Source organism: Pleurodeles waltl, chromosome 11 (genome assembly GCF_031143425.1).
Source record: "Pleurodeles waltl isolate 20211129_DDA chromosome 11, aPleWal1.hap1.20221129, whole genome shotgun sequence".
Taxonomy (NCBI): domain Eukaryota; kingdom Metazoa; phylum Chordata; class Amphibia; order Caudata; family Salamandridae; genus Pleurodeles; species Pleurodeles waltl.
The window spans coordinates 803,172,917-803,186,792 of record NC_090450.1 but is presented as its reverse complement, the minus strand read 5'-3'; the positions used below and the strand labels follow the sequence as shown (position 1 = coordinate 803,186,792).

The window sequence follows — 13,876 nt, the reverse complement described above, 5'->3', positions numbered from 1 at the left end:
TACATCTTTTCATTGTCCTAATACTTGGCAAAGCTGCTTGCCGGTTCAGTGGAAGGTACTTGCCATTGTGGGACTGAGACTTTGCACTAGATATGGCAGGTAAGCACACTACTTTCTGGCTATTGTATTATAGGCTTACAACAGGTCTTCAGGCCAAGAACAGACATGATGCGATGTGTGACAAGCATGGCTAGTCAATGTTTATTGTTTGGCAGTTCCAGAGCAGATCTATGGGCATTGTAGGATGATGTGCGGTAGCTCTTGATGAGTGTATTTTGCTATTGATAGTGCAGTGGAATTTACACAACACCTAAATGTCTGTTGTTCATGCCGGCTGGTGGTATTTCTGTCAATTGTAAGTCACCCCCGTTCTTCCAGAGGCCTGAACTCTGCAGGTCTCAAATAGCGCAGACAGGCGAGGGACACATGAATATGTGGTTCTTGTTAGTTTCAAAGTTTTCCAAAATGGCCGATCGCTTGTCTAGGTCTCCTGGCAGATACGTGCAACAACTAGTGTCTGCTCAGAAAAATATGTCACAAGCTAAGTATTCTCCTTAATAACCAAATTTGTTTACAATATTTTCTCTGGGATGTTGACTGTGTGGTTTCCCTGCCTCTCTATGATTTAAGCTCTCTCGCATTTTCTCAGTTATGGCTCTAGTCTCTAAAGCTAAGTTAGTTTACTTCTCCCCCTCTACAGCTCCTCCTTTATCTTTCTTAGTAACAAGAGCATGTTTGACATTGTCGCAAATGTACTAGTTGCTTAGTGCTACTCTCTCTGAATTGTGTCATGCCCTTACTCGTTTTTGCTTCCTGTGCGTAATTTGTGCAGCTGGTGGGCGCCCACACTCTTATGTGACCCAAGCTTATTTTTATTAGAATTTGACCCACAACAAGAGCGAAAAGCAGAAACGGGTGAAAGAAGGAGGAGGAGATAGAGAGGAAAACGGTGGCACAGAAAGAAAGCAGGAATGAATTAGAGCATTCAAGAGTGAGCTAAAGAGACAGGATGTGCAGAATGGTGGAAGATAGAGGCATGAAGTAGAAACTAACCAACCTTGGGATTCAGCAACCCCCAGCATTCCGAAGCTCTGGCAGCAGGATCTGGAGGGAAACTATGAACCCTGCACTTATTTATGTAGTTACAAAGTAAGCACTGGTGTTTTTTTATAGCCCTTCTCTTTAGAGCTCCTTGAGCTTTTTTGGTAGTAGATGGGACTTGACCTCTCACAGGCGTATAAATAGATACAGATATTGCATTAAGCAAAGAATACTCAATATTTTCATCTTCAAATACAGGATCCATGGAAACTGTCATGAATATAAATGAAAAACAGGTTAGTTATATTGACGCATACACACTCATTCTACATTCTGTATGGAATGAATGCTAGTTGTGATCACCCTGAGAAAAAGGCAAAACAAACTAAGGGGCAGATTTAAGGAAAGTGGCGCTGCACGTAGCAGGGTAGGGGGCAATAGCGTCATGTTTTTTATGCTATTGATGTACTCTGCAGGAGTAGCTCCAAAATGTTGGCAGTACTCCTGCAGAGTACATAGGGCCCCATTTAACGCTCTGAACAGGCGTTAAAAGTACCAAAAAAAAATGGTGCAATTTTTTAGGCCTCTCTAACGCGGTAACGCATGCATTGCGCCACTTTGTAAATATGGTGCAGGGAAAATGCCAGTTTGGCACTGCCTTAGTGTAAAAAAAAAAAAGGATGCTATGGAGGTGCTAAGGTGGCGTTAGGGGCTCTTAAATCTGCCCCTGAGTATATGCTCCTTTTAGGCATTTTGCAAGTAAGCAGCTTCCCAGTGAAACTTCTCCAGACTGAAGGGTTGCCCTAGGAGGAGGTTATACAGCCCTACAACTGATATCCCTTCAAGCAATGCTGTATGAGTGTTCAAATGCAATTCTTCGTTGCTGCTGCTTTCTGCTCCTACTTTCTCATCCTTACCTAAACAATATGCCCTTGAAGTTCTACCATGTTATCCAGTTTTCTGTATCGACCAACAACAGTACTGAATTATCGACTACCATTATCGTGTCAAAGTAAGACATATATGACCATGCTAGGCAGATGTAGAGTTAAGAATAGTAAATCAGTATATACCTATGTATGCATACTTTGATGATCTAGTGGAAGTCAATATTCTTGTTCAATAGTTTTGTTGGTGGATTTAGAAAATTCGATATTTTGACATATAACGTCCCTCATGCACCTTGCATAAGCTCCCCTTCTCATTTGCCCTTTGCTTAGGCATCTCCACCCCGCTTGTCCTTGGCACCCTCTGCTACCAGACAGCCCCTGCCAGTGTGCTTTCTGTCACACTCTGAGTGTTTGGCATACCTCCCACCACCCTCCTTCGTAATATAACCTACCATTTACATCCATGCAGCTGCTGTCCTGATCCCTCTTCCACGCTAAGGTCTATGTCTCCCAATTCCAGTCACCCCATTTCATCTAGGGCTCTTTGTTTTCCAAATTCTGCCTGTTCTAGGCCAGGCCTCCTCAGTACCTTCTGTCTCCCTGGTTGCTCACATGCATTTGGTCCTTCTGTCCACTCCCACCACCACCAAAACCTTTGTCTTCTTTGCTGTACACTCCTTTATCTTCACTTGTTGGCTGTTTGAGGTATTTTGAGGTATTTCTACGTGTTAGAGAAATACCTATTCATTGCCGACAGCATGAGCAGGCACAGAAGTCTATAATATTGTAACTCTTTCAGTTCCAGGAGGTGCGGGAAATGATTGACCGGTTTAACACCCTAGTTGCCACTCAAGCCAACCTGCTGCGGCGCGAGATAGTAAACCAGGAAGCCATGGAGAATGAGCGCGCCATGCTGTTTAAGTATGTGGAGGAGAAACACAGCGAGATCTTGCAGGATAACAATGAACTGGCAGCGCTGCAGACTGGGCTGGAGACCGCACGTGGCAAGCTTATTCAACTGGTATGTCAAGGCAATATTAGTCAGTTGAGTCAATGTGGTTTTATTTTTTGAATGGTATTCTGTGTAAGGGAGAAGGCATTTCTGAAGGAATAGTCCAGGCACTCTGGGCCCCAGTCAGAGTTAACTGTTTACACTAAAAATACCTACCAAACATAGCTCCTTCAATACAAATACCTACCAGTAATAATACACGTATATAGAGGTATCTCTTGGCTTTCTCAACTCAACATTTTGCCAGTTTTTGAATCAGCGGGCCTCATTACGAGGCTTATGGCCACAAGACTGCCAGCTTTGCAGTGGCAGTCGGACTGATGTGGCTGTGGCAGTCTGATCACCACATAACGAGTTTGGCAGGCAGACCCTCCAACAGGCCTCCGTCTCCACCAGGATCAATGATACCGACAGGGTGACAGTGGTCCTGGTTGAAATCAACCAGGGCGGCGCTTACCCCAGCGCCGCCTAGCTGATTACAACCTTGTTCTCCACCAGCCTTTCCATGGTTGTTTCCCCACCATGAAAAGGCTGGCGGAGAACAAGTGCAGAAGGCCACAGGGGCCCCCCTGCCCAGCGCCTTCAGAATGTGCACTGTCTGCAAGCAGACAGTGTGCATTCAGAGGGTGCTGGCCGGCCCCCTCTGTGCTGCAAGATAGAACTCGGCTCCTTTAAGGGAGCTGAGTGCTACCTCATAGCACTGTTCCTGTCGGTGAGACCGGCGGGAACGCTCTATTTCAAGGTTTCCACTTGTCAGCCAGGCCAGACTGGCGGAAATCTTGTAATAGGGTGGGGCCGCCACCGCAGTGGCAGTGGCATCCTCCCCGCAAGTTTGGCAGTCTCGTGTTGGGACCGCCAAACTCGCAATGTGCCCCAGCATTCCTGACTTTAAGGACCTAACGCGTTCGGGATAACAAACAGAGAGATGTAACTGTGCATACTTAAAAGCCGCTTTACCAGTATTCCTTGTAGTTTATCTCTGGAGTATAGCATCACAATAAGACTTACAATTTCTCCAAGCAGAGCTCTGGGCTGAGAAACGGCTCATATACAGCACACCCTCCTTGCTCTAATGTAGGCACACAATATTTTATAAGCACAGTATTTCGTACGGATGAAGACTGTAGACTCGATATGCTGAACGTTCTTTAATCTGGAGTTTTAAAGTGCCCCTATCAAGAGTGTATTTCATACAGCCTCTATTTTAGGAACCATATTGGTCCCCACCTAGTTAAATCATAAGAACATATGATTGTGAAACTTAGATTTCTTTGTTTTGGGCCCTCGTGCTCTCATAAACTGCAAAAAGCTGCTAATAGGGAAATATTTACGTTATCATCTATCTCTGAAATAGAGATTTGGCCTGATCAATGTGAACTGAATTAATTTGGACACCAAACTAATAGCATAATGTGTGCAGAAACATGACTAATACCTAAAGCCGGGTGGACCAGAACTCATTCTAGGTGCTCATATTCACCAACAAAACTTTCCCTGAATAATAGCCCACCTAAGTGGATTGTTTTGCCATAAGATTTACTGCCTCACGACGAGTTTAGCAGTCCCACCAGAGGACTGCTAAACGTCCGTCTCCCTTTGCACTATTACAATGTTCCCACCAGTCTGACCGGCCAGAACACTGCAGTAGAGCGTTCCCGATGGTCAAACTGGGAGGAACAGTGCTACAAGAGAGCACTCGGCTCCCTTAAAGGGACCGCTTGCTATCTCGTAGCATAGAGGGTGCTGACAAGCAGTGGTGCTGGGTGGGGGGTGCCCAGCATACCCTCACCGCCAGTCTTTCCATATTAGCCAAACCACCATGGAAAAGCTGATGGTGAGGGGAGTTGTAATCAGCCAGGCAGCACTGAGTTCAGCACTACCCTGGCTGAGTATAACTCTGACTGCCTTTATGCTGTTGGGAACCTTGTTCCCGGCGGGGATGGCTGTCCCCTGGCAGGTCCGCCTGCCAGGGTTCTAATTGGGCAGCAGGAACCACCCATAGTGTAGTGGTCTGACTGTCAACATGAGTGTGGCGGTCCTCGGACTGCCACACTCATAATGAGGTCATCAGATACAAGTTAAACAATCTATAAAGTAAAAAAAAAAAAAAATATAAGTATTTTAGAGCCTATCTGTCTGTTATATCACTATGTCTATAATAATATTTTCTACTACATATTTACTTTAAGGAAAATCATCCACATTTTTTGCTCTGCTTTAAGCCAAATATAAGTTGAATATACTGTTAACTCAAAGCTAGATTATTTAAAGAACATGCACTTGGGGTATGTATCCATAAACTTCAAGGTGCTGATTTCAAATAAATGTATTTATATACAAATCTCTGAAACAAATGTACATTTCTCTAACCAGTTAAAACGATGAACTCAACAGTGTCTGGGGTATTTTGCATTTTAAATGTTCAACACTAGGAGTTTATTTTATGGGGAGTTTTAAATCTTGAAATTCTCTTAAACTTTCCTTACGTACTGAGCTTTCATAGTCTGTGTTTATTAAAGATGTTAAGATCTCATTTTTCAGGATAGGCCTGATTACTGCTCCAATTGCCTCTAATCCAGAAAAGCCCACTTTTACTCTTGGTGAATTCCCATCCAGTAATTTGGAACCTGCGGGAACTGTCCTGCACAGACATACATGTGTGGATGCTACCTGGAACTGCACACAGCACCATTTTCTTTGTCTTTAGTCATGCATGCTTGGCTTTAATATTTAGCATATTGTAATCTATTTGCTCCCTTTTTCATGTAGTCTGGAATAAATACCTTAAATGAGGTGGTGGCATCTGAATAATTCCTGGGTACTACCACAAGTTACTATTTTTAAACCCAGCCACTAATATCATGATTCCAGATGTCACATAGGCACATGCCATCTACATCTGGTAGCGACAAACCAACTCCTTCATTTATAATAGTTAAATATCATGTCAATGCTGCTTGCAGAGACATATTTGTGGGTATCTTCAAATAACTGTGGCAGTCTCCACTCGGCCTAAGTATTCCTACCTCAGCATGCACATTTGAAAGTTTGCATTATACTGCATAATGTGGGAGGGCCTCTAGTAGTAGTTAAGAGGGTTGCACTTTTCAAAGTTATGTTAAGAGTCATTTAGGTGGAAAACCCATTGTACGTTGACAGTGCACTTCAGGAAGCAAAGTCTCTGCTCACAAGCTAGAACTCACAGGAAATGTACTCTTGTTGGAGCAATATCTCCTAATTTGACAAATGAGGGACACTCCTTGTAAGATGAGGCATGGGCGAGGGTGCTTATCTAGCCAGGACCATGGCCTCTTTCTCTTCCATTTGCTTTAAATTGCCTCTTCGGGCTCCTTTGAAATGTGGGAAATGATGCCAGTTTCTCTATATTTCTCTATCTCCTAGAGAAAAACATAACTGGACCACTGAACCCTTAATTTCCATAGTCACAAAACTGTGGCACTAAGAATCTTCTAGAAGCTTAATTTAAGTAGTATTTTTCACAGGGACATTGGAAAGCATCTCACCACTTATTACTTTAGGACGGCTCCTTAACATGATTATCTGGAATCAGAGGTGCGTTCAGCAGGCATCCAAATTTGTGGATGCAACCCCATCATCTCTCTTCTGAATCACTCTGACCCAGCCAAATCTGAGTTAACCATGGATGTGATCCCTTCATATTATCCAAGAACATTTCAAGTGATACCTTCAGTTCAATAAAAGTACTTAATCGATAAACAATATAATTGATAAATTCAGAGATATACAAATCAGAGACATAAATGAAACTGAAATTTGAGTGAAAACAGTGAAATATGAGGTTAACATTAGGATTGAGGAGAATGTCAGGATCCTGAGCGCAGTAGGTCCAGTTTTAGAGTAAGGTTAGAATTAGAAACAATGTCAAAGAGGCAGGGTAAAGATTAGTGTTAGTATAAGTTAGGTGTCAAGGTTAGCACTTGTACCAAATTTAGGTTAGTTTCATTGTACAGGTTAATGTTGAATAAAAAGAAAGTATGAGAAGGTTTATGGTCAAGATTAGGTTTAGAACAAGGATTAAGTTAGGCTAGGGTTAGGGTTTGCGTGAGAGTCAAAGGTTACAGCAGGGATTGAGTTGAGGGGTAGGTTTCAAAGTATGTACAAAACAATATTTGATAGTGAAAATACTTAACAAATTATTGGAAACAAAGGGGGAACTTCACTGTACAAATACTCGTTTGAATTACCTTTTCAGTGACTGTTAAACCAAATAGTTTTCATTAAAATGCTAGTGTAAAATGTAGCAAAGCCTGACTTTTTTTTTTACCAAGAGGTTCTTGTAAGACTGATTAATGTGCTAATTTTTCTAAAACAATAACTATACAGGTAACCAACCCTCAGGCACTGGGTCACTCAGCCAAACATTGAAGGTTTTGCTTAACACACCAGAAATATAAAGAACACTTTCTTTTTAACATATGATTCAGGGTGTCCACATACATAGATAGCTACAGCTTGAAGACTTACTTTAGCTCATATTAATCAGATGTTTGGACAAAATATTGAATAAAATATATTGTGATACAAATATATTGCGTCAAGAATATCAAGAAGGCAAAATTAACATGAGCACGAATATCGAAAGTAAGAATACTGGTTTAATTGCTGTTTTTAATATTGTTGTTAGAAAATATTGTTGTATATAATATTGTTTGTAAGTGTGATTTTATATGTATTTATTGTAGTGTGTTTCATTTTGTGTGTTTATTTTTTCATTTGTGGGTTTAGTAAAACCCACAAATTTATTAATTTATAAACTTTTGAAATGTTTATTTTTGGCATATTAATGTGCCAGCTAATGTATATATCTTTTTTTTTTTTAGTAGTGGGATGTTGCGTTTTTAGGCCCTTAGGGTCAGTTGATAGTTGAAAGTAAAAATTTAAATTTAAATGCAGTGTTATTCTTCAGTGATATGCAAATTAATACATTTCATAATTATTTTAATGTTCTGATAAATTATATTAAATTAAAAAATATATTTTATTGCATATAATAAAAGTTATTTTAATTACAGGAAATGTGGAACAGGTAAAAATGTATTACATTTACATTTAAACATTTTGAAAAATTTAGTTTTATTACATATTTTGAATTTATTAAATGTCCTATTAACTTTTTATTGGACATTTTACAACATGCTTTTGTCTTTTTAAATGTTGAAAATTATGTAATTGTTAATAAATTGTTTTAAATTATTTAAATTTTATGAAATATTTGAAATTCAGTATAGTTAAATTATGAGAATAGAAATAGGTATGATTTATTATGTAAAATGTATTTGTGTTTTTATATGTAATAGGTTTAGTTATTTACATTTTAATATAAAACATTTAATAATGACATTTGTATTATTTCAGTAATATAATAGGTTCTGTTGTTGGGTGTGTGTATTCAAATATTTATTATTTAAAATGTAATATAATTTATATGTATTATATTGTTAGAAATATGTTTTATTTTGTATATACTCAAAAATGTTTAAATTTGGATTATGTTTTTATTTTTTATGTTATGTTGTAAATAAATAATAATATATTATGTTTATATAGTGATTGACATATTACTTTGTATGTTAATGTTTAATTTTTAAAATATAGGTTCTTAATTTCAGTTATTATGTTTTCTTAGTACTTTTTATTTTATTTGTACACAAAAAAATGATGTGTGAGTATAGAGCATTGCTTGTGTGTATAAACCTTTTAGTGTCCAACACCTTCCCCAAAACTGTTTAGATTGGAATGGGAAAAGTAAGTGTCACCCCACAGTGGCCAACATATTCCCAAAAATGATTTAGATTGGTGTGGGAATAGTAAATGTTGTCCTTCTAATGTCCAACACCTTTTCCACAATGGTTTAGATTGGAGTGGCAAAAGGAAATGTCTCCCATTTAGTGTCCATCTCCTTCACCAAAATGGTTTAGATTGAAGTTGGAATAGTAAATGCCTCCTTTATAGTGTCCAACACCTTCCCCAAAATGATTTAGATTAGATTGAGAATAGTAAATGTTGCACCTCTAGTGTCCATTACCTTCCCTAAAATGTTTAAATTGGAGTGTGAAAAGTAAATGTCACCCATTTAGTGTCCAGTACCTTCCCCAAAATAGTTTACTTTGGAGTGGGAATATTTAATTTAACCATTTTAATGTCAAATTCCTTTGTTAAAATTTAGTTGTATGTAGTAGGAGTAGGTTATGTTGTTTAGTTATTATTGTTAATGTTTAGCATGATAATTAAGATAGCACCTGGCTGTATAGTTGTAACAAATAACATTGTTATTCACATGTTTTCATAGAATAAAGATATGTAATACTTTTTTAATTTTTCTTTATTTTGTAAAGATAATTTAAAGTAAGTGCTTACATTTTTTATGTATATAGTTCTAGTTATAATTGTTTTAATATATTGATAATTAAAACAATTCTAATATGTTTTTGTTACTAAATAAACAATGTAAATCATATTTAAATAGTATTGTATGCTGTACATTTTTCAGGTATTTTTCTGTAGTTTAACTTTTTTTTATACATTCATTAACATAATTTTACATAGTTTTTTCTGTATATATTACATAATAGTTTTTCTCTATTTTTTTTAATTTATACTTTACAATTTTATTATATTTTAAGAACATTTTAACATACCTTACATATATAATACATTTTTAGAACTTTGAATATATTTTTTAAACATTGTAAACTTTTATTACCATTTATTCCTATGAGGAGATAGTCTTTTTGTTAGTTTCATTTAGCAGCCTGTTTTTTTACTGCTATCTTATATTTTGTGATCTGCTTGTCTCATTTTTAGTCTATTTTCCAGGATACACGTGTCAGAAAGATGCTGCTGTTCGTCAGATATAGAGTTTTTAAGGCAGGGGGCATAGGAGGGAGGTTTAGAGGTTAGTTATAGTCGTATGTGTGGGTTTTAGTAAGTTTAGTTGTAGTGATTGTAGTGTTTTTCACTACAGTGCTGGTTTAGGTTTCGTACAATGTTTTCATAATGTATGAATAAATTATGTTGTATTGCTTTATGTTACTTGCTTTTTGACAATTAAGTGTAATGTATATGTAGTTCTTGATTGTACTTTTTTTGCCGGTCTGTGTTCGGTTTACTTTACGAACATGTCCTACGGCATTTGGATTTAGGGCCTGATTACGATTTTGGCAGTCCATGCACCGCCATTGGCAGCAGTCTCACTGTCATCAGCTTGGTTGTCTGACCCTCACCGGCTTGGTGGTCCGAGTACTGTAATACGATATTGGCAGTCCCAGGGAGTAAAGACTGCCGTGGTTCCCGCTGCCACTGCCAGGCAGTGCAGACTGCTTCAGTGATGAGGCAGAACAAACAGGCCAAAGGAGCCAGTGTTTCTGCCAGACACATTATGGTGTTGGACACCGCCAACGTGACCATGGTGGCCCAACCACCACGTTTCAGCAGGTGAAAACGGAGAGTATAAAGGGAGCAACCCACCCGCAGGCAGCGTTACAGTCTTCTGCCGCCATGGAGCCAATCACACACGTCCTGCTGCTACCTGCCACGCCCCGTGAACGCAACCAATGATAAGTACACATGCCTACCTGTGCCATGAAGCTCAACAACACATCATTGCGCGGTCATCCACATAAGATGGGGGTCACGCTCCGGGTACCAAGTACATGTCATGTCCACAGTCAGAATCATTCTCAAACATTGACACATTCACTACCACAAAATCCACAACACAATGAATCAGGAAGCTCCAGGAAAATCACCACTAATGTCCGACGCCCGGTAAAATGACATACTCTGATTGTATCAGTAGACACCATTTGTCATTTGTATGTTGGAGATGCCCAGAGATTTACAAGTACTTGTAGCAGACCCTCAATATGTTGCCCAGTGAGAAGCTACATCGCTGCCTCCATTTTGGTCCTGCAAACCCAGATGTCTGTGGATGAATGGTTGTACCCAACCACAAATGATTCCAAAATAACTGAAAGTCACTCCATGATGTATGCAGTCAGCTAACAAACCTTCCTCATTACATATGAGGTGCACTTTTCCACATGATGCCACATCATTGTGTGTAATATCTCTAGTCCCATCTGTCATGTCCCTCATTGTAATTGCAGTTGTACCTGCCAAATAACATGCTGACGGGTGAGCGCATGTGTGAGCATGGTGACACTCTCCTGTCTGTAGCACCACATGAAATATAGCCTCATTGCAAATGTCCTATTCCAAACACAAGTAGTCATGCACATATATGTGAAGGAATACAGAAATAATCCCATAAACATAAGTAGACCATGCATGAAACCGCAATTTACACATTTTGTCAAAAGAGAAAGGGACACATGCTAACATGTTGGCACAAGGAATGTTGGTAACAGTGATGGCAGATAAATCATGTCAATGGACATTCCCCACTTACCAAGGGAAAGTATTGATCTGTTTCTGACCCAAAGAACAATGTATGCTCTGTCACATGTATGATGGCCATTTTCACATTACAGACAGCAGTGAGGCACCAGCACTTGTCACACACTGAAGACAAGTGGCCTCTGGGTGGCAGGTGTGCCAATTTCTTCATTTGACCAGACACATTGTTGAGGACAGTGATTCATCACTTCTTTTTCTTTGACCTGTAACATTAAGGGGTAGTGTTCTGTAGCGTATAATTTACTTCCACTATAACAACAAACATTACTTGATTGATCAATGTACACAGCCATGTGTTGGCCTTGGAAAGCAAACTGTTTGTGGATTGTACACAGTTGTGTTCTAGGTCCCTGGTCCAATAGGCAAGGCACATTAGTATGCACCACATTACCTATCTACACAAACAGTTCTTCATCGACTGTGTCACACATGGCTCATCCCTTATCGTCAGGGAGAGATCTCAGGACACATCAACCTTGCAATGTGACAGGCAAGAATATGCCCTATACTCACCCCTTGTGGCTGCTGTGTTTCCGTCATACGCCCATCAAGGTCCGGATACGCCACCCCTGGAGAAGTGTGGCACAACGGTTAGAGCGGCAGAGATGCAGAGATCTGGCTGGGGACCAGGGTTCAATTCCCACCTCGGTGGGTCTTGGGCTCAATTCCCTTGGACCAGATAATTCTCGCCTCAGTGCCTAATCTATTTAATGGGTCCCACTCTGTAACTCTGGGCAATAGCTTGTTTAATCTCCACAACGGCCCTCACAGTGCTTGGATGCCTGGCTTCACCCTGGAGCTGTCCAGGAGTGGGTGCCTCACAGGTAAAAGCCGGGAGGGGTTCCACAGTGGTATGGGTACAACGCCTTGAGACCCTGACGGGTGAGTAGTGCACTATACAAGTGCAAAGTTGTTTTCTACCACTAAAATGCAAAATAGAGGGGTGATAGTCCAATGTGTGCCCTGTCCATGTTGGGAGGACAGCCCCAGCTGGACCTCCGTGACCTTCCAAGTCCAGTGTCTCAGGTCCTCCTACCTCTTGCGGCAGGGGGTGTTCTGCCGGCTGTGGACCCCCAGGGTCATTTGTACAATAAGCCTGTACCGGACACATATGACTTCTGTGAATGTGATAAAAGAGCTGTGGGAGTAAGAGCCCTGTCATGAGTCAAAGACACACATTGAGAATAATGCAAAATGCACATATGGACTAGTTCTGGAATTTACCTCTGTACCCGTTCCTAATCTAGTCAATGGACTGAGGCATTCAGGGCAAGAGTTGCAACTAGAGCCTCGTATTGGCCACAAGACAGGATCTGCTAGTGTACAGGGAGTGGGCACTGTGCCACAGTTGCATAGCCACAGTGACTCTCCCACAGCCTGGACTATGTCCCATACTGGGAGATACATTTGACAGGCCCTGATCTTTGCAGGCTGAGTATAGAGAACCTACATGCCACTCATATTTCCATCACTTCCATGCATGACCGTACATCATGTGGTCATCGCCAATGTGGCCACCTGAAGGGCAGAGTGAATCATGATATGCCTTCCAGACAACAGTTTGGCAATGCCAAATGTGGGTTGAAAGATCTGTGGCATTATACACATTGCTTACAAGATCCTCAATTGACTTAGACAAGATGCATACACTGGTCACGCTGTCATGCACATACATGTTGTCTAACATTTACAACCATCATAACCAAAGAAATGTCACTGGATGGCAGTAAAGTCTCCTTACCTAAATATGTGCATCCAACACAAGGAGGATCTAGGCTCCCAAATAACATCACACAACCCAATGTGAATGAACACAACATATAGTACTGGTCACCAATATCTGCATTATGTACATCACATTGATGCCACACAGGCTGCACCAATAGGCACACAAGAAGTCTAACTGACACACAGGGGCGGATTGTAGCCTGTGAGGAGGTAAAGGATGGTTTTGAACAGTCAATTATGCACATGAGGTACTTAACTGCTCCTCTGGTGAGCCATAAAGGTGTCCATACAGGGGAAGGATCTGATTCACAAGCCTCTCCAGCTCCTCTGGAGGGGAGGCAAGGGCCCTTTCACCTGCTGGACGTGGCATAGTTGCTCCCAGAGGTGGCATACAGTATCTCAAGTAGTGGAGGTGTTGCTGGCAGCAGTGTCGGGAGTCAAGTGACTGATTTTGCACAACATGGTGGTTATGTCCGCCACATACGCGGTCATCCCCGCCGACAGACACAGCCATTGGGCCGCGACTGTCACAGACAAATTTGGCCTATGGCTGTGTCCCCCAGCAGTTGAAACCACCTACCACGCAGACAACTTCGGCTGGCGGTCGCGTGCGGTTCCTAATGTCCAGTGGAGTAGGTCAGGCATCCGACAACTTGGCAGTCTGAAATACCGTATGTGGCTTCGTAAACTAAGTTACACCTAAAATATATGTGTTGGATCATCACAAACATCCTTATTCTGTCTC

General features: G+C 40.7%; 1 protein-coding gene across 1 annotated transcript in view; it reads left to right on the top strand.

Annotated features, from left to right (window-relative positions):
• Positions 1–13,876, top strand: part of CFAP73 (cilia and flagella associated protein 73) — a 139,703-nt gene that overhangs the window by 104,437 nt on the left and 21,390 nt on the right. Inside the window, exon 5 of the mRNA XM_069214556.1 lies at positions 2,731–2,952. Within this exon, the coding sequence (XP_069070657.1) occupies positions 2,731–2,952 (222 nt within the window). The remainder of the gene's footprint in view (positions 1–2,730; positions 2,953–13,876) is intronic.